At 41.7% G+C, this 22,244-nt stretch overlaps 1 protein-coding gene across 2 annotated transcripts in view; it reads left to right on the top strand.

The window, feature by feature from the left end:
* Nucleotides 1-22,244, top strand: part of SYN3 (synapsin III) — a gene marked incomplete at both ends in the record, with an annotated part of 176,149 nt that overhangs the window by 14,779 nt on the left and 139,126 nt on the right. For both annotated transcript variants that reach the window (XM_079549484.1, XM_079549483.1), the window contains 2 exons: nt 8,860-8,951; nt 21,551-21,707. In XM_079549484.1, coding sequence (XP_079405610.1) covers nt 8,860-8,951; nt 21,551-21,707 — 249 coding nt within the window. The remainder of the gene's footprint in view (nt 1-8,859; nt 8,952-21,550; nt 21,708-22,244) is intronic.

The raw sequence follows: 22,244 nt of genomic DNA, 5'->3' as shown, positions 1-22,244 counted from the left end.
TTTTTTGTACTTTATAGCAAGAAACTCTTGATTTGAAAAGCTAAGTAACAGAACAGTTTGAATGACATAAAAACATGAAAATAAAACTGAACATTCAAATGTTCAGTAGTCTTGAAAAAAGATCATATTGGGAAAAAAGAACTACCCTATTTTTTTTCTGACAGAATATTTTGCTGTTCTTCTAGAATGCTCAGTATTTGGTTTAAACTGAAGAAAGATTCTGTCTTGCTGCTTTCCTTTTCCACCTCCATCTCTATTACATCTTCTTTCTTGGTGAATCATTTTGGAAGGTTGGGGCATGGGGGAAGCAGAGAAGGAAAACAGGAATATTTTTTTAAGTCAAAACATCACTTATTTATAATGGAGTAGCAGCACTGAAAACTGCACAGCTCTCTCTCAGCAGTGGAAAGTCAGTTATCTAATCTGGTTAAGCTCCCCTACCAGCTCCCTGAGCTGCCTCTCCCCCTTGGCTGTTGTTCGAGGAATGCAAGACATATGTGATCATGCTGTCTCGCTGTCTGTCCCCCACACCCAAAACTGTGGAAGACATTGGCTGATTTCAGCTGAATTTGAGAAACAGGCAGAAGTTTCAAAATATTATGTTTCAACAAGTTCCTTCAGCAGAGGTTCAGTTCCTATTAAACACTGGATAACCCACAGGGAAGAAACTGTTAAGTACCATCCAGCTGCTTAGGGAGCTACTTTTATAAGACTCGGCTTGTATAAAAATAGGTTTTATGGACTCTTGAAGAGGGTTTTCTGTTTGTTTACTGTAGAAATGAACTGAATAACCTCAGTGCCACTTCCAGGCCCTTGGTCTTCAGCTGATCACTAACCATTAGCATTAAAAAGAGACAGTAGACTCTATGGGCACGCCTGGTTGCCGGTGAGTAGGAGGAGTTGTCAGGGACACTGCAACCAATGTATATGTGTAGCTTCTACTTTCTTCTTCTGTTCAATTGAAATGAATGTGAGGGCTGACTTTTTTCCCATCTTTTCTTCTTCTCTTCTAATCTTCATCATGATGTCCAAAATTTATTTATTAATTTGCCTTAGAGGCTGCAGAATTTGTTGTCACCCACCCCTAACTGAAACTCAGGGACACAATTTCATTTTCAGGTATGTCAAGCTGAGTGCTGGGGTGCTGGGAAGCAACCATAGTCCTGGAAGGATACTGGAGAAAACAAAACATAGGAAGCCAATCTGTTAAGTGAAAGAGAAATCAAATGCCATTGGTTGTACGGGGGTTTTAGTCCTGGGCCTCAGAGAAGCAGTGGGCATGAATGACTCTTATTATAAACTATCAGATGGAGTCTGAGGGTGGTAACAGTTAAGTATTTTCAAGTAAAACTAGTGCTGGCACAAAGAAGACTGGATGACATTGCTAAGTCATGTCTTTGATGCTAATCCACAGATAGAAATATAGTGCAGCTCTGCAGCTTTCTCTCTTTAGCCCACCAATACATCTCCAGCCTATTCCTGCAAGATTTTTTTCCCCAAACAGAGGAGTTAATTTGGTGCAAGTCCATTTAGGAGACCATTTAGCAGGGCAAGTATGATGTATTTATAAACAAAATATTTCCACTCAGAGAAACACATAATTTGATTTAGGCGTAAAACATAAGTTTGCACAAGGCAAAACTTCTGTGTAAATGCTCTCTTGAATTCAGGCCCCATTTGCTTTGGAGACAGTTTCCATTAAGTTGCCATTATTTGGGTATTTTTTTCACTACACATCCTTTTGTAGCACCAGTAGGTCATTCCTGAAACTGAACAAAACACTGATTGATAAGTGAAAATCTCTTTGACCTATTCCCATTTAAATCCTGATGGTTTAAGTCTTACTCAGTATGGGTTTAAGCTTACTCAGTATAGCTGAGTCTAAAAATACTATTCCTAGTTTATGCTTAAAATAAGATCATTAAATTTTGATCCATGCTGTTGCTTTTACTTGCCTTATGATTTCTGGCTTTGGGAACTGCAGGGTATACATCTGCAGCTCTTTCCCTCTAGAAATAGAACAGCTAGTGAATTTTTTTAGAAATGAAAGGTTTGATTATATAAAATGGATATATGGTTAAGCTCAGCATTAAGAAGAAATATAAATGCCACCGGACTTGGCAACACTGCTTTTAGTCTCTCTTGAAATTAATTCTGCGTTTATCTTCTCAGACCTTCTTTCTCCTTCACTAGCCAGGGGACATGAGGCATTAGGAAATGCAGTCTACTTGGGAGGAGAAGGAATTGTACTGTAGGCTTTACACTCTTTGATTTTCCATCACTGAAGGCAACTGGTACTAATTGAGCATCTCTTCCACCTCCTTCTCTGCCTTGTCCCACTGAAAACCAAACTGTGCATTCTATAAGGATTTCATATGACCCTTGGATTTCCCATATGGATCATCAAATGTCCTGGGTTGGGAATCTCCTTGTGGGTTATGCTTGCTCCATGTGCAAAGAGGATACTGTATGGTTGTGTGTCACCAGCAGAAGATGGAAGGAGAGTTGGAGCAGAGGCCTGGACAACCACAGCTCCATCAGCCAAACCATGACACTGTGGGCAGTGGTCATATCCCACATCTAGGATACAGATGCCCACGAACAGGATATGTGCAGAGCAGGAGATGTGCACAGGGATGACTGTGGAGACCTGACTCATGGCAGCAAACAGAAAGAGTTAGCTTGCTTATCCTGACAAAATGGACGGATGCTAAAGGAGACATGACTCCTTTTAATAGATGCACCAGTTTAAGAAAGGGTTTTGTGACACAGTACTGACAACAGCAAGGGCTTGAATCTTGTGGGTCTGGTGGTTATCTTTGGCCCTGTGTCCTGCACTGACTGAAGAAAGTACGAGAGGAAAGAGGAGAGCACAGACCTAACTAGCAACAGCAAGCAGCACTTCTCCCAGTCTGAGTACCTTTCCTTTAGATATTTGCTAAAGGCACTTCAGTGCACTCAGAAAAAGTCTTTCCTGGAATTAGCTAACAGATTGTCTCTGATGAGGCCAAAACTCTTATCTAAATTTTGATTCCTGTTGTCTGTCCACCCGTCTTCTTCCCACCATTTCCTGCTGTGACGAGGTGGGTCTGTCTCTCTGTCTGACATGCATTCTTCTTGCACAGCTCATTCACTCGTTACCACAGCCTGGTTTATTTTCAGGGAATGATTATTCAGTGAACTCCTATGTACATGCTTCTGGAAAAGTATTGTGGTATAGATTATGACTTTATTGGCAACATTGTCAGGAAAAAGTTGTACTTGGCTCATACAGAAGATAATTGCAATACAGATCATGTCTTCTATTTCCATTGTACCTCTCATCCTAAAACAATGTTTTCATGTGTGACTTGAAGTGGTCCTTTCAAAAGGTAGAGTTCGATAGGACCACGTGTGACAGTGTGAATTAGTCTCTCATGAAACAACTGTATAATTTTTATTCATTACATATTCATTACAAGTTGTGGGTTGGGTTGTTTTGGTTTGTTTTTTCCAACTGAAAGCCAGAAAGCTGTTCAAGAACAGTAATAGCAGTTCTCATAACTTTGCCACATACAAGCATTCATAAACCGCGAATAAAGGGAATTGGAAAAATAGGAAGAATGACTTGAAATCATTAAATAGATTCAAGGGTTGTTTGTTTTTTTTTCATTTTCCAATTGTTTTTGGAGGCTTACAGAGTTCATGCATTTAATCTATATCCTGGGATCAAAAGGTTTAGAAATGTGTTTTTACTAACTAGAACTCCAGTTTTCAAGCAGTCGCGTGATTTCTGAAAAGAAAATTTAAGAGGCCAAATGCCATCAGGGTGAATACTTCAAACAGCACTCACGCAGATCAAGGCATGGGGACCTTCACCACTATGTGTAGATTAGGAGCACACATCCTGAATTTGCGCTTTGCCAGGAGCAGTTCCCCTTAGAGCTGCACAGGAGTGTGTGTGTCCCTCTCTGTTGGACCTCTCCATGCTTTTCTCCCAGGTAACAGCCCCAGTACTGGGGGCAGGGTCAACCCCAAGGGACAATGTCTCAGCAAAGAGACACAGAGAATGAAGTGATAACTAATCTCCAATTCTGCATGCATGCATGCACCAAGTATGTACTGCCTTAGCCCCTCCTCTTCCCCTCACTCACATCCAGATGATCTGTTCACTTTTCTGCCTGTGTAGGGATTAGGGACTGCTTACCTCCCCCGTGAAATGCTTGTAATGGTTGTAGTGAAATGTGCTGTTCCTGGAATGCAGTCTGGCGTCTGCCGAAGTCTGTCTTTCCTTATACATATTGGAAGGTCCACCAAAAAATGAAGCATAAAATCCGCTGAGGAATGTATGTGATTCGATTAGACGTTAGTAATTCCTCATCCCAAGTGCCCAAGTCATGACACAAACTAACCTGTTACTCTGACTGCATTTCATGTCACAGGACAGGAGAACAAAAATATATCCATAATGATAATTGGTGAGGAGGTTCAGGAGCAAGCCTAGGAAAGCAGAGGGCTTTGTTCAGAGGCTGTTTGTGTAGCACAGTTGTTTGAGGTATGAGACAGTCTCAAACAGACTGGTCAAGAATATTTGGGGAGATGGATGGTGATTTCCAGATGGAGAGCTGGCTGTAGAGGGAACAAAAAATATGGAACAACAGCAGTCATCTTGCTCAGACTGTCTCCCTTGCGATCCCGCCTAGTATTTAATTAATACCACATTAATCGACTCTCCTTGTCAGTTAATTCCCAGAGCTCCAGACATCCAGTGACAGCAGGCTGGGAACAGGAAGTCCATTGGAAAGGATATAGCAAGATCAAGATTCAGATCTGAAGCGTGCGTGCGACCACCGCAGAAATAGTGGAGGAGAAAAGGAGCTCGGGCACACAGCTTGAGTGTGCATGCCTCACCAACACAGGGATAGGGCCAAGGTAACCAGCCTTCTCAGGCCTATTTGGAGGTGGACCACCATCAGTGGGTAGGCAAGAGCCTGGGAAACCAGGGATCAGTCAGGGAGCACAGCGGCCTCCCCTTGCAGAAGGTAGGGGTCTAACACCGTGCTGGAACATAAGAACAGGAGCCACTTCTGTAAGGCAATGATCAGATCTCAATTAAAAAAACACGGCAAAAACTTGAGCTGTCACAATCCAAGAACATTGTGGTCCCAACAGAGAGGAATCCAGTGACAGCAACATTTACCACTGTGTTGCTAAACACCACCTACAAGAAAATCTTACAGGAATGAAGTTGTTCTGTCTAAGAAAAATAAATAAATAAATAAATAAATAAATAGGTAAATAAATAAAAGGGTAACTCTTCAAGCCTTCAACTTCTGCAGTGGGCTTAAGAAATCAAGAGAAATTCAGGTTAAACTTCTGGAAAACTTTCCAAGATTGTTATAGCACAGATTGTCTAAAGAGGATCATTGCACATGGAAGAATTTTTCTGTAGCATCTGCACACAATGGCAGAGGTAGAACTAATCCTGCCTTAGGAAGGAGAAACAGTTTGCATGATATCTTGAAGTCCTTCCACCCCAATTCTGTGAAACATATTTTAAATCTAGCCTGAACATTTGTATCCGAGGAATCTTTAAAATCTATGGCCTCTTTGTTTTAATTCTCAGCAAACAGAAACCCTAAAATATCTCAACAGAAAGATCTCCAGTATCTAGAGAACACTAATGGGACAAACTGAGAGTAGCTTGAGACTGAGTCCGAGTGAACTGGAGAGATTTGTGATTCCAAATACTTGAAATAGTAGGCATTTTTTAATAGAATAGTCCTTTCAAATCTGAGACTCACAAAGGTACAAATATGCTCCCAGGCCCACAGTCTGTATTACATTATCATAGAAAATAGGTTGTGTCACGTTTGTCACACATGGTTCTCTCTTGCTCTAAATGTTTTTGCAGCCACTGGCACCGTTTGCAAAGCAAGTATAAAACACCATCTGGCTAATGTTTTGCTGCCTTATACTTGATGAGTCCTAACATGAATGTCTCTTCAAGGCAATGGAGAGCTGCACTCTCCTGTTCTGTGCACAGTTACCTGTCAAAATCTGCATGGGCTGCTTTCTTTGTCTGCAAGGTAAGAGCAGGCTGGGGATGATCTCAGACTTAAAATCCCAGCCAGGGGAAGTCATCAGGCTACAAAACCCACAAAGTTAAAAATACAGGGAGCATTGGAAAATCAACAGGAAACAATTTCTGCTGACTGAAATTTTCAGCCTTCTTCCAAATGCCGTCTAGCAGCAGACTGTCAGATGGGACAAAGCATAAGAGCAGCAGTGGTCCTTAACTTAGTCTGTTAAAACAGAAGTGGATGCCAGGGGAAGGTTAGGACTCAGTTGTGGTTGCATATTGGAGTTGTTTTGGGGCTGGGGTTGTGCAGAGCCCTGCAGACCCTTTCTCTGCTCCTTAATTCTTGCCAGGGTACCCAGTACAATGGTTGCCAAAGGGGATTTCTCCCTTTCTTCTGGCTCTTGACATAAACAGGCCTGAAATTGGTCCTGGCAGTTTGGTATGAAGTACTTACCAGCTCAGAGGGTTCTCAAGCCTGTTTGGATGTCAGGTGTCTGAGCATGGCTTTGTTTGGTCTGACTGCTGCTGAGCAACGCCTGTCAGGCTGACTTAGTTTGGCTGTATATGAGGAATGCCCGTTTTCACTCCTGGCAAATCCAAATTTTAGAACAAAACCACTTTGGAAGAAGAGCATAAAAACCATGAAAACACAAGCCCAAAACTTGCCTCTCTAGAGCTGGCTTTCATGTTGGATGAGATGGATGAGATGTCCCTCAGCATAAACTGAAGGTGCAAAGTAACATCCTAAGTGGGACAACTCTGAGGAATAGACAGCCACAGAGGTGGGAAACACATCCTTTCCTTTCCCCAGTTTACTAAGCCCACGTATACGCTAGCAAGCAGATGTGTTATATTGCACTCTCATCAGACATCCTGAGGACATTATGGATAGTACCGAAGGCATCTCCTCTCCTTGAATTTGTTCAAGGTGAACTAATCCCTATATCTGTTGAGATTTTCAAACATTTCAAATGCAGATGACTTTTGAAATATATGTTTTCTTCTCTCTGATCCATTATAATCTCTGAAGATCAACTAACCTAAGTGGTATGTCTGCAGCTAAAACAAAGGCCATGCAATCTCATAAGAGAAGGCCAGCGAGTCACGTGAACCCACTACCTCTGTGTGTGTGTGTGTGTGTGCATGAAATAAGATTTTATTCTTGGCAACAGGAATTTTCCCCCTCCTTCTGTTATAACTGGGAGTTACAGTGATGTAAGATCATGTAAGGGTGTTGCTTTGAAAAGTTTACACAGGGCTGCAGACATGAAATTTCATTACATCATCAAGTTACCAATCTACAGTCACTGCTCTAAAATTACACGGATTATATAAAATGAAAGTTGGAAGTGATTTTTTCATTTATCGTCTGGCCTACAAATCTTTACAGGTGCACCAGTTCTCCATCTACAAGCTTTTTCCATGAGGACAAAACATGTGTTTTTTTCTTTTTTACTATTTTTGGTGGGTTTTCTTCTGTGTGAAAGTTGTTCCTGGCACTATCTTGCAGTTCCAACTAGTAGAAATTTCAGAAGAACGTTAGATACTGCAAGAATCTCAATAAAATCACAAGGATTAGCAACACGTTAGTGCTCTGTTATTAAGTAGCCACAAGTTAGAAGATGATTAACTGCTGCCCAGTCCCCACAAAACTAATTCTGAAAGAAAGTCATTAGTGAGAAGGGGGAAATTATCTGTTGAAAGAGAAGAAAACAAATACAAACAAATACAAATTTCTGTCTGGAAAACTGAAATCTGATTATTTATAAATATAGGTAAACCACAGCTTGATCAGGCAAGCCCAGTAGTTCTGGATCCATAAGGATGTGTTTGCATCATGATGGAAAGCAAAATACTGTATGGTACACCAGTGAAGACAATAAATGAACAGGTTATGCGAGTCTGAGATCTATTCACTTGCCTCATAAAGGACAATTTTAGGGTTTGGAGCCCAAGTCTTGTGCAGAGCAGCTAAACCCAACATTCTCCTCCTGCTCCAAATGGCTTGAACCTGCAAGCCTTGCTACACTCCTGCCTGTTGGGTGCACGACCAGCTGCCTCACCACAGGTCATCACACCTCTCACCCCGTTAATCACCGTGATTTGAGTCTTAACTTTCACTGACACCCTCTGCAGTCAGAATCACCTGGTGCACATTTGCCTTTTGCTCCCCCAAAGCTTAAATATTCCTTGCCAACCTTCCCAGACTTGTAAGTTGCACCTCTTTTAGAAGATAAACTGTTTCAATAACTGAGAGTACTGTTAACAGCCTATCTGGCTTTTCTAATCCTTTAAGAGTTAAAATCTTAATAAGTGAATTGCATCATGTGGGCTCATCTGCTTATCACTTCCCTACAGCATAATGAGGATTTTTAGCTATTAAAGGAGGTTTAAACCATTTGTATTATTATTATCTTTATGGCTGGCCAGCAGCACAGCAGCCAACTCAGACATAATTCTAAATGAATGTTTCCAAGTGGAAACTTGGAATTTGAATTCAAATGACCTTACCTCTTTTTATTATTATTTTTATTCTTTCCTGTATGCGTTTTTCATCTTGCTTATTCTTAATTCCTTCAGTATTTATTACTGCAATAAGCTTAATCCTGTAAACTTGCACACCTGAAGTGTGGGACTCATAAATATTTCTGCAGCTTCTCTGGGGTAAATCAGATGGAATTGGATCTCCCATTGCCTCATGGGAAAAAAGTAAATTAAAAAAAAAAGACAATTGGGTGTTGATGAGTTTATGTCTCTGCTGCCCTTGAATAATGCTCTGTCCTTTTGCTCTACTCCAGGCTGAGTTCTCTGAGCTGAACCTGGCTGCTTATGTCACCGGTGGCTGCATGGTGGACATGCAGGTCATGAGGAATGGCACCAAGGTGGTAAGGTGAGTAGTACCAACTTTTCTTGAAAACTGGGTTTTCTGGAGAGATTTGAGAGCAAGCAGGATGATTTCAGGCTCTGGCTGGTATTTGAAGGAGAACAGTTATGATGATCTGGAATTTTCCCAAAAGAGATGGAAAGTCTGATTTGATACTAGTGGTTTTGTACCAGGTCTCGATTGCACATTGTGCCATCTAGTCATTGCTTCCAGTCCAGATCCTTCATCCCTCGTCTTTAGGTTCTTTTTAGTCTTACATCTCCTAATAAAGGAGAGATGGTTAATCTTTATTTCTGTTCATTTATGTCTCCTGTTCTACCAACCATCTTTCACTGTAAACAGTGCCTTGCACTCATTAGTCTACCTGTGTAGATCCTGATGCTGGTAGACTGTTACTGCAATAAACACAAAGCCCTTCTATGAATACGTCTTCTCTTCCCAATTTGCCCCTTAAATCTCACCTCTTTTGCATTAGATTCTCTATGCTTTAGCCTTACCCTGATATATATCTCACAGGTAATACCTTATCATTTGGTGATGATTTTCCCTGCTAACATTACTTCATAATTTGCAGTCACTGCAAACGAAGATTCTTCCTGAGCAATGCTTTCCCAATTACACATCCAATTCACTTTATTTCTATTTTTATTTCACATTGTTTCTTTTCTTTTGGACACCAGAGTGCCTGCAGTTTTGACTTGTTACTGGTGCTATACAAAGAGCAGAGTAGGAAGTCATATGGAAGATATGATGGAAAAATGCTGTTTACAGGGCCTTGATACTACCTTCCACTTTATTATTTGCAAGTCTACATATTTATTAGTTTCTGTCATTAAATCTTTCAACTCTGTATTTTATTTTTGACACAAAAGCTTTTCCTTATTTGATTGAAATCTCATTGCCAGTTTCCCAATCCATTTTTCTAGCCTCCCTACTTCTTTTTCTACATTTACATTTTCTACATTTCTACATACACTTTTTGATGTATATGACATCTTGAAATTTAATAATGTTCACACATTTAATCAACACTTTTGTTTATTTGCTTCTTGTTCAGAAATAGAGTTACAAATATATAAGATATAATGCAGGGAGATTTTTGAAAGGGATTATTAGAGCATATGAAAAATGGTGATTCTGACAGTGCTGAGCTCAGTTTCATTTCTCAGGACAACATTTCCAAAACAGTGCTTGTCATTGTCAGTTAACTGTGACTGTGGTCCGTGAATTCATTACAGGCCTTGACATCTCTCAGAATGTCCACAAGTCTCCATTCTTTCTTTGGCACAGTTACAAGAGTGTCTGCTAAAAACTGTAAATGTCAGGTCTGTTATATCCATTTGCTTTCTTTCAGTCCATGAATGTCTGTTTCTCAGTTAAAGTCAGCAAACGTCCTATGAACCTACCACTGGAGCATCCATCAGACGGTACACAGCACTAATGCACTCTTTTGTTCACTTGCTCACAACACTGGAAGGCTTCCCAAGAACCATTTCCTAGGTTGATCACATCTTCATTTTCCTTCCCATGCTTTTCCTCCCAAAGCCATTCATATGTCTAGTAGAAAATTCATCAGCTATTAAACTGAAACTGAAGACAAAATTTATTTCACAGGAGTGTCTGAAGCACGGTGTTCATGTTTCTGCTCCTGGTTAATACACATATATAAAAACTAACCTCGTGTGGCTATTTATATATAAAGTATATATTTATATATATGTAAATGTAAATTTTTCTGTGAGTGGCAGCAGTTCAGCTTTTTGTGTTTACATCTGTGAGTGCTTATGGAAGAGGAGGATTTGCTTCTGCCTGTGTAGAGATGTGTATAGCATTTCAACACATCAAACTACCGTCGATGCTGTAGCCTCTGGGAGCACAGAGAGGTGGCAGATTGGTCTAAAAATAGTAAATACATTACAAGCCAGTGGAATTTAAATCAATGAAACAATAAACACTTAAGAGTAATAATAAAACAACTACTGGGATTTTCTCTCCAGTCTTGTGTAATGTTAATTGAACTCTTAGCCTATTAAATTATGTCATATTGCAGCAGATCTCCTACCTCCTTTAGACTGGGGGCTTCCTGTCATATGGTAGAAGGAAAACTCTTTCCTTGCTGATCTCTTGATCCTTTCTGCCACCTTAGATTTAAGTCATTCTCGTACACCTTGTGTAAACTGATTTGAGCTTCACAAAGAAAGGGCTGTGGCTCTTTTACCTGAAAGATAAATCTTCTTTTGTTGAGAAGATACAATCGTTGTCAATTAAAGAGAGCAAGGAACTGGAAGTATATAGACCTTCACAACTACTAGCCTGTGTATCTTTAAACAAGAAACTACCTAGTAAGTTTGCAAACAACATAACTGAAGCATGCATTATTTTTCTTGCTTAAATTTTGTAAAAATGTATCTCCCAGTGTTCAGTTTTGCAGCAACAGAACTCCTTTATATATCTACTAAGTTCTGCACATCTGTAGTATAGCATGATTGAGGCAGTGTCATTGAAATGTGATGCTGGAGATAGAGAATATTATAAATCTGCAAAATTGCATGTGTTTCGCTGTGCCATTTCCACTACGGTACGCAATGCCTCCATCAGCACTCCATGCAGCAAGCTTTATTCATAGTTAGAAAACAAAGAGCTTGTGATGGAACATCTCACTAATTTTCCACCATTTCCCTATTTCAGTGTGTGACCTCCTGCCTCAAGTCTTGACTGGGAACAGAGCAGAGGGATGAGCAGGGCACTTGGGGCTCAGTCAGAGAAGCTTCTATGTCTTGGTCCTTGTTATCTCGGCACTTCTTTGGGTACAGTTGGCATCAGAGATTCCCCAGTGAAATCTCAAACGTGGGAAACAGGAGATGGTACTCGTTCATCCCAGAAAATCTCTCACTGACTTAGAGTGACCCCTTCAACTGAGAAACGGCAGCCTTTCTGGGTGCAATGAATGGACCATTGTGAAGTAATTAAGCAGTGTGAAAAAAACTAAGCATGGGTGATGCCTGCTTTTATATCATTTGGGTGGATCCTTTATCTTCCTTCCAGAGCATCCACTACTTCCTGTTTTACAGATCTACAGACATATATGCACACACACACACTCATACTAAACTGTCTGGAGTCTAATGTACCTTTGAAAGCTCTTAGGTTGTGTCATCTCTACTGAGTTTAGATGTGAAGAGTGGGATTTTTGTTTCCATTTGTTCTTCATTTCCCTGAAGGGCCTTTTTTACCAACATTTCCATAGTGCAAAGAGGCTGTCAGTGCTGGCACTGCACCCATTCTGAGGTGCATTTATACTTTCAGGATATTATAAAAGTGTCTCAGTATAAATGAGAATTTGAGCTGTCTCTGCTTCTGACAACACTTAGACTACTAAACTATGATCTCAGCCTCTGCATTAGATTAAACACAGTTTTCTGTTTGCCTTTTGGGCTTTACAAGGCTTCAGCTATTAATTCCAGTGGATGTGGGCAGAGATATGCCTTATATAAGAAAACTGGACAGTTTTCTTATATAGGGAATACTAATGTCTCTGAGAGCATTACAGGCTTTTAAGGATATAAATTAATCATGGGCCAGACTGCTCTCATCTCCTGTCTCCCTGTGGAGCTGGCTCTGTTGCCATTGGGGCTGATCATCAAGGGCAAAAATTGGTATCATCATCAAGGCCACATTTTGGTATGTCTACATGGGACCTACTGCTGTGAAGTTCTGTTGCAGACCTCACTGTAGCACCACAGTACAACGGCTGATGGACTAAGAGGTGCCCATCATCTGGATCAAGAGGCTCTGTGTGAAGCAACAGCCCTGGCAAGTGGAAAGGAGTGACAAAATAGACAGAGAAGCAGAGAGAAGCCAAGCATATGGGACAAACCCTTTCTATGGGAAAACCCCAGCAATGGGGTGGCATTTAATCTTTCAGGCCTCACCTGAATGTAGCTGCTCAGTGTAAAATGGGTCCCAATGAGATGCATCCAGAATCCTGAGGGAATTAGCTGATGTAGTCACCAAACCACTCAATGATATTTGAAAAGTCATGGCAATCACATGAAATCCCCGGTGACTGGAAAAAAGACAACATCACACCCATTTTTAAGAGTGGTAAAAAGGATGACCTCAGGAACTACTGACCTGTCAGTCTCACCTCTGTGCTGGGAGAAGTTGAGGAGCGGATCCTCCTGAAAGCTATGCTAAGGTACATGGAAGAGAGGAAGGTGGTACGGGACAACAAGCATGGCTTCATCAAAGGCAAATCCTGCTTGACTAACCTAGTGGCCTTTTATGATAATATATTGCATTAATGGACAAAAGAAGAGCCTCTGTTGTCATCTATCTGGACTTCAGTATGGTCTTTGACACAGTACTCCACAACATTCTTCTTTCCAAATCAGAGAGGTATTGATTTGATGGGTGAACTGTTCAAAGGGTGAAGAACTTGCATCTAAAAGGGAGCCACAGGAAAGAAAAGGACAGATTCTTTAGCAGGGATTGTGATGATAGAACAAGTGGAAATGGTTTCAAGCTTAGAGAGGGGAGATTTAGGTTAGATATGAGAAAAAGGTTTTCTACAGTAAGGGTACTGAGGCCATGGAACAGGTTACCCGGAGTTGTTTTGTTGCCTCGTCCCTGGAGACTTTCAAGGTGAGGTTGGTAAAGACCCTGGGAAACCTGATCTAGCTGTGGTGTTCCTGTTCATTGCAGGGAGGTTGGACTAGATGATCCATAATGGTCCCTTCCAACTCTAAGGTTTTTATGGTTCTAAAAACCTGTGCGTTATCCAGCTCATCCTGGGTGCTGTGCCTTCATCACTCACAGCTGTAGTGGGGTCATGAATGCTCTGTTTCTTCCATTTGTTCCTTTAACTAGCACTGTTTTCAGCTATTCAGTGCTTATACTAAGCTCTGTGCACTGATAGCATGTCATCTGCCTGTTGAATCACCATCCTACATACACAAAGATCCAAAAGTGCTCTTTTTTTCCCAAAGGGAACTTTGATGAAAAGATGAGTACAACCACAGCACATGGAAACAAATCCTTTTTCACTGGGGAATTCGGAGCTGTAGTTCACGTCTTCTCTTCTGAGAGAGGTACCCAGAACTGTTGACAATACATGGAACTGGAACATTAACTCTTTAACTCCCAGTACACTACATGATGTTATGATGTGGAATACTGATAACAAAAATCATAAATCCACAGCAGCTGAACATCGCTAGGAAGTGGACATTTTCTTGTCTCTCGAAGACCATTCATTCACAGGAGCTGTTGATTCCTCACAGTTCTTCTACCAGCAGATATCCAGGAAAGTCATGACAGTAGCTGATCCTTGTTGCTGGTGTAGGACATATCAGTAGGTTGTAGGTTGCCACCCAGCTTCTTGCCTTCAAGGAATTTTGTGTCAAGAAAGAACCATAGGCTCTATGTTGTCCCTACCTTTTAAAATTTAACTCTTGATTTAACTGGGGGACTCTCAGAAAATGTCTTTTTTGTTATTTATTTGTTGCTTTAAAATTCTTCAGATTTCTGCAGAAATGCATGATGAAGGGAAAAATTGATTGGGAAGGTTTAGGTCCCTAGAAAAAAAAAAAAAAAAAAAAAAAAGAAGAAAAATGTATTGAGCATATAATTCTCCCAAGATTCACAGCATGTGCCACAAGGTACAATCTGTGCTATATACATGCTATATATATATATAACACTGAGCAACATTTGGGAGATAATTTTGTATCACTGACATGGCAATTTGTGTTCTAATTGGAGACGGGATTGTGTAATCACATGTGAGCTTTTAGAAGTGTACTTAAGACAAAACACCAAAGTCCCAAATGGCCGTTTCCCTCACCAACATATTCTGCAGAGAAAATGGACTGGCATAAAGAAATAAGTAGTCTGGATCCTGGCAAGCTGCAGTCACACATGAATCAAATCATCACCTCCAATAAATGCCTACAAATGGAGAAATGATTCCTATGTGGGTGAGGATAATGTCTTCCTGCTCCTCACCTGCCTGTTCCCCTCTTCTATTTTAAGCTGGAAATAACAAAGAGCAAGGAAGTTATAATGTGCTTATTTACTTATTCTCAGTTGCCTCCATCTCAGCTCCTGCTGCTGACCAGCTGCTTGGAGGCCTGCTTCTCCCACTGGGGCTTACTGATCTCCCAGATGAATAATGTCCCCCTTCACCTCCCTAGCAGCTGGCACCCATCTGACATGCAGGCAGGATGCTGACAGTTATTGGGAAAACATTTGGCCTGCAGACAGCTGCCAGAAAGCAAGTCACTCTGAGCAGACAGGGGTGGGGAGCATCTCCGAGACTAAACTGTTCCCTGGCCCCTTTCACATTTACAGTAATCCTTTCCAATAAAAAGTGTGTTGCCAGGGGCTTAGAGCACTCATTAATTAGTTAATCCTGGACTGAACACAGGAATGATTAAGAACTGTTGTAGATTGTTTCAGTCTTGATCAGCTATTTTTTCCAGTTCTGCCTTAGTTTGTCTCCTTTATGCATGGTTTTTTACTATGGCTTTGTCTAGGAAGGGACAAATGGAGATGTTAAGGGCAAAGTCATGCTGCACCTGTACAATTCTCATCAAGTTAGAGCCTCATTAGCAATCTGCTGCTTGGACAGAGTGCAGCCTCAGCAAGCTCTTGGATGGCAGCAAGTTGGAGGGTGAGAAGACTTCATGGGCTAGTGAACCAGTAGGCACTAGCGATGAAGTATCCTAATGGCTCACTGGGCATTAGTAAGAGTATAGCTAATGAGACACTGTTCACATCTGAAGTACTGAGTCCAGCTGTGAGCACCCTCCAGTTTAAAAAAGACACTGGTGGACTAGAGTGATGTTGACTGGAAGGTTGTAAAGATGATTGGTGAAATACTCGGGGATCTTCATCCTTGGAAATATTCGAAATTTGCCCAGACAAGACTTTGATCAACCTCTTATAACTTTAAATGTTGTCCTTAAACGAGCAGTGTATTGGACTAGATGATCTCCAGAGATCCTCTCTGGCATAAATCTGTGCTGTTGGAAAGTACCTGGATCTCCTTCTGTGAAGGCTTTGATCGCATGTGTTTTAAAGGCAAGCTGCTGTTGGAAGTGTGACTGTTATTTCCCTGACACATCAACAGGATCTACATGCTTTTCTTCATCAAGGTCAATCAGTATTCAAGTAAAACATGTAAGAGACTTCAGAGATTGCAACAGTAAATGTTGGAGCGTGTATGATGTGATTTTATAGCTCACTAACTATTGGTCTGTTGCTGAGTAGCAAATCAGAGCCTCTGATCAGAGCCAAGGTGTCCTTGTCTGTACTTATACAGTTACTGGTCCTACTGCAACCATGCTTCCTGTTTCCTGCTGCTTTTTCTACGCTGATCTCTCCCACATCCCATGGCTTTCCCCAAGACATTTCTTGATCACACTGTCACAAAAGACTCCATGTTCCTCTCCTTCAGCCCTGTAAAGTTGGGCCTTTCTCTATTCTGTGGTACTTTCTTGTTTCTCGAGAACCAGCTCTGCCTAATCTTACATTCATTCTTTCTTTGAATAAACACAGCAATGTTTACTCCTTTCTGTGGAAAATGACATCATGAGGTTAAGACTGAGAGAGATTTTTTTATTAGCAAATTACCCATTGCACCATAATATCCAATATAACATGAACATGTAAGATTTCTTATTACTTTTCAGTAACTTAATACCATTAACACATGGGTAAGGCAAAAATAAATAAATAAATGAAACACTTGTTCCTATTTATAAATGCCATTTCAATTAGCTCTCAGATACCTGAGGCACTGCATATTTGGAGGGATTACTGCTCTTCTCAGGTAGTTGTAGTCACTTAGTGTTTGGACTTGTGCCACCAAAGCTTGCCTGAAGGCTCCATTAATTCCCAATAATGTAAAACTTGTTGTATCATATTGCATAATTACACACTTTTCTTCCTCTCCCTTGCATGCCAAGCTGATAGGAAAGCTGTAGAAGAGATCTTAGTAAAAAATGTGCGCATTAATAGGAAGTGTCAGCAAATTGAGTAAAGTCTCTTTGAATAACGGAGAAGTGGCAGATCCTGAAATAAGGATGTCCCTCATCAGTGTCCAAGGAAGATCTTTTCCTTTTGATATGAAGTGCCTTTTAAGACAGGCACTCTTCAAGAAAGAGCAGGAGAGCCCATCCTCCTTCCAGAGCATAGGCAAAAATTGCTTTGAATTCTTCATGGTGCTGAGGTATCTGAGTTGGCTGCAGATGACTGTTCACAGTTGGAGATGGAAGGGATTCTTCAAGGGTATTTTGACAACATCCTCTATTCTTGTATGTTCTTTCTTCATGCCCATCAAGGTCTTTGTGCTTCGGAGAGAATAGCTGAAGGGCCAGGAAACAAGCTCAATTCTTGTCTATAATCAGAAATAAGAAATAGGAAATCTCCTTTAGGCACAAAGTCTCCCAGCAGGATTTGCTGTTATCATCTCTTCTCTATCCATTCAGTGGCTAGAGACGTGTTTTCTGCAGAGATATGTTAGTTCAGAGCTAACAAGATTCTTCTCTTATTGTTCAAGAAGTTAGACCCAGAGTCACCAGAATACCAACTGCTGTTCCTGAGATGGTTAGCATCCGTAGTCATCATCAGTGATCTCTTACATTATGTTCCTTCACTTATGATGACACCATTACCGAGACAGATAATGCTGTCACAGATTTTAGAGTACATGAGTATTCTGTGGTCAGATCTCTTCCTTCCTTTAAAGTATTGGGTATTTTGGATCCAGGCTTTATACTTGGATTGGTCTCTGAAATATAGTTTTACCACTAAGAAAGAAAGAAAACTTCCAAGTACATTGGAATGAGTTTTATAGAGAGTTTGTTAAATGAAACTAGCATTTCACACAGCTGCATCAGACTCCAGGCTCAGGATTGACAGCACCAGCAACATCCCTTCCAGACACTCATCAGCATCCAAAGTGACTAACTTTGACAATTGTTGTCTGGTTTCAGTTACCAGGAGGAGAGGCAAATTGAGTGGCTGCCATGGTCTGTGGCTACCTTCGGGGACAAAGAGACAATCACTGTAAAGGGAGAAAGAGTCATGGACACCTCTAAGAATTGCTTCTCCCAAGGGGTGGCTAATTCTGTTGTGCACCACTAACAGGCTTGTGCCATCTGTGGCTGTGCCATCCATCAGAGTCTGCAGCCACATGAATTGAAAGGATTTCTCTTTTCCATCCCGGAGGAAAATGAAATCTCAGTAGTTGTTACATAGAATCACCAAGGTTGGAAAAGGCCTCTAAAATCATCCAGTCCAACTTTCCACCTATCACCAATATTTCCCACTTAATCGTGTTCCTTAGTACAACATCTAAACGTTTTTTGAACACCTTCTGACTGCACCACATCCCTGGGCAGCCTGATCCAGCACCTGACTCTCTCAGAGAAGTATTTCCCAGCATTCAACATGAATCTCCCCTGGTACAACTTGGGGCCTCTCCCTCTAGTCCTATTGCTGGTTACATGGGAGAAAAGGCCAACTTCCCTCCAGGTTGTTGTAGAGAGCAATAAGATCTAGAGAAGACAAAGGGCTTGTGTTCTTGCCATTGCTCTTCTAGACCTGATGGGCTGGGGTGCTTAGGACCTCAGCACAGGAGGTGGTACTGAGTTTGGCTCTCCCGATGGTTTCGGCAGCAGTGTTTCAAATGTGGGACTTCTGCCTAACGTCTCTTTCTGCCAAGGTTCTGAACTTTCTGTCGTGTGAGATGGTATGGGGTTGGTTTGAACAAGCAAAGAAAACAGTTATACTGTTGGTTGTTTCAAATCCAAGACTCGCTATGTTAAAGATTTACACTCCAAGAATGAGGAGTAGCTTGCAAAAGTAATCTACAAAAAAGCATGAATCCTCTTGTGTGAATTAAGCCCTTTTCTCTGCATCTCACTTGTACTCCCATTATTCAGTTTTCACACTGCCATTCCTACCGTGATTATTAATTTCCTTTTACTGCCTGCTATCCTTTCTACGCACTCATCTCACATTTTGCCACTGGTTTTGCCTTCCACTTCACAGACAACTACAGACTCTGGGCTTTCTGGCTGCTGTTTATTCGCAGCTAGTCCCAGGCCCTGCACTCCTCTGCCTTGTTCTCAGTATCCATGGGAACATCGTCATTGTCCCATAGTGCAAAAGAGAGATTCAGCATCCACCTTCACTCTAGAGATTCACTCCTCATCTACTATGTGAAAGACTGCCCTGCCTTCCTACACGATGCAGAGCTTGAAAATGGGCTTTTCTACTTCTATTCTGTATTCTTGTGTCCATTTTCTAAGCTGAAAAGCTCTTTCTTTGCCAGGATCTGAAAAGACAAGAGCTGTTTTCTAAGCTTTTGGCTGGCAGAACTAAAGCTGCTAAAGGCAGCTTCCCAGCTACTGTGTTCTCCCCTCAGTGGGTGACGCTTCCTTACAGGCTTCCTTCCCATCATGGCACCATGTGCAGTCTGGGATGCTGGATGGATGTTCAAAGGAAAAACCAGGTTGGATATTAGGAAGAGCTCCTCCAAGAGTGGTGATGCATTGAAACAGGCTGCCTAGGGAGGTGATGGAGTCACTGTCTGTGGAGGTGTTCAAGATACCTGTGAATGTGGCACTGACAGACATAGTGAGCATGGTGGGGATGGGCTGATGGTTGGACTAGAAGATCTTAGAGGCGTTTTCCAACCTAGATGATTTCATGATCCCTCTGGGGAGAGCAGAGCAGCAGCCTTAACATGGATGGCTAATTAACATGCATGGCTAATTATAGTTATTCCCTGAGTCAAGTCTGGGGAGAAGACCTGAGCCCCAAACAGGACTGGTTCCTTCTTCATCTGCTCTGTAAGCTAAATGAAGGAGGGATGTGCCTGAAGCTCCTGACATAGGCACTGCAACTCTTTTAGCAGCTCAATGGAGACATTGAGTCTAGTTCATAGGAAGCTGATGAATCCCTCCTGAGGACCTGTGCCTGCCTCCAGTTGCTTTCTACATGGCAAGTCCAGAAGAATGGAGCAGCCAAAGCTTTCCAAGATTTGGATTTGCTTGCTGTTTCTCAGCAGGGAGTCAGTGCTTGCCTCAACAACACTGACACCAGGGAGGTCCATAAATCAGCTGCACAGTGATAGCACAGTTCTCCTGATGCTCATTATGCATCTTGCTGCTGGAGGAAAGTACCACCTTTGGTGCCAAGTACATTAGGGAACATGCTGGAGTTTAAAATACTCCACAGGAGGGAATCACAACGTTTCCAAAAGTTGGCCTCTTGCATCACAAAAGCAGAGCATGCTCCTTGCCATGCCTAGAGCAAGAACAAAAGCTCCAGGCCAACAAACAAAAAGAACAGCTCTAAAACAACAAAGCTGCTCTGGGTTCTGTATACAGAGTTTGTTGCCACAATCTGGCCCAGACTTACCATCTCCAATTTTCCTGCCAAAATGATGGAAATATAAATAGGGACCATAAACCCAAAGTATTTCCAGCTCATATATCCAAAGGATTGAAATTATAGTCTCTTAGCAAGGAAAATGTTCGAGGGTAGTGAGGTAATGGGACCTGGTTAAAGAGCTCATTTCTCTGAAAAACTTTAATACAGAATGGAATTTTTTCCAATGTCCTTGATGCAACCTTTGTTAAAGTATAAAATAATCCCCCATTTCAGAGGAAAAGACCCTTATATGCCTTCAAGAATGAACTGTTGAGCTCAATTTTGGAAAGTGTTTCTTTCCAGTTGCTGTTTCCAGAGATTTCTGAATGGCTACAAAAGCACAGCATCAACAAGGAATGAGATCTGACTGTTTGCAAGGAAATCTGTGTCCTCTTGGCTTACCTAGAAAGGGCCTCACTTTTCTGTTGATTTGCTGAGAGCTGCTGCTGTTGAACTATAGGAGTCCCAGCTCCAGACTTGCTAAATAATATTCTGGAAGTCCGCACCATGAATCACAGTGCTGGATTCTGCTCTGGACTCTGCTCATTTGATTAATTACATTACCATGCCTGCCTTTTATTTATTGACTCACAGCCATAAGAGCCTGAGATGTGCTGCATGTGTAGTGAACTGATTAAAGGAGGAATGTATGTTAATGCATGGATGTGTACAATAGCTTTTTGAAATCCCTCATGATCTTCCCACCCACTGGGCATTGCTTCAATATCAAGTTCAATCGTCAGGAAACAAATTTGCTCCCTCATCTGCGTAGCACATTGCAATGAGCTTGCCAAATATGGCCAAGCTTTTTGAAAGAAAAGAGAATCCCCCCACCCGTGAATTTATGACCCTTGGCTCCCACGTGTGCCTTGTTCCTGTGCATGCCTCAGCGACATGGAAACTGCAACAGATCTGTTTGACCTCTTCCTACACTCTCATATTTGCAGCTATGTTGGATTTTTGCTTTTTTTCTTTAAGACTAGGGTGTGGGGTTTTTTATCTGTTTTGTTACTTTCTAACACAAGCAACACGTGAGGAAAGGCACAATGAAGACAATATACGTTAATGAAAATTAAAGGGGAAAAATGGAGAAGAATCAGGGAGAGGCTGGAAGTGTTGCTGAATGTGGAAAGTAGTATTATTCCTCTGCTCTCTTCCAGGTCCTTCAGACCTGACTTTGTCCTGATCCGACAGCACGCCTACAGCATGGCACTAGGAGAGGACTTCCGCAGCCTCATCATCGGTCTCCAGTATGGTGGCATCCACACGGTCAACTCCCTCTACTCTATCTACAACTTTTGCAGCAAACCATGGGTGGTAAGTGATGATTCAGCTATGCTAAATGTCAGCACTGCAAAGTAGGTATCTGGCACCGATACAGCACTGTAGTGGAAATGCTAAGTTATGACCTGAACCAGTGATTGAGCACTTGGTGGGAAGGCAGGGACAACCCAGAGGAGCTCAGCTGCATGCAGTGCACCTGAGTGACGAGGAGGGGTGGAGTCAGGATCCACCCCTTGTCTGAGGGTTGGCAATGGAGGCAAGGGTCTTTTGCTGGAGTTTCCTACCTACTGGTGGTCTTCCAAAGGTAAGTACTTTTTCTTCTTTTGTTTCTGTGGGTTCTGCATTTGGGCTTGTTTTCTTTTGCTGCAGGCTAGGATTGCGCCACCGTGCTACTATTGCTGTACTTTCTGTCATATTACAGCACTACAGCATTACAAGCACTAAACTCAGCTTTTGGGATTCTTTCATAGGAGCTGGATTCTTTAGTGCTAAAACCACTATCCCAGCCACTAAAGCAATTTGGTAGGGAGTGTTAACAAAAAAAAATATCAGCACTACTCGTTTATGACA

This window comes from Tetrao urogallus (assembly GCF_951394365.1).
Source record: "Tetrao urogallus genome assembly, chromosome: 1".
NCBI lineage: Eukaryota > Metazoa > Chordata > Aves > Galliformes > Phasianidae > Tetrao > Tetrao urogallus.
This window is presented reverse-complemented; position numbering and strand designations above follow the sequence as displayed.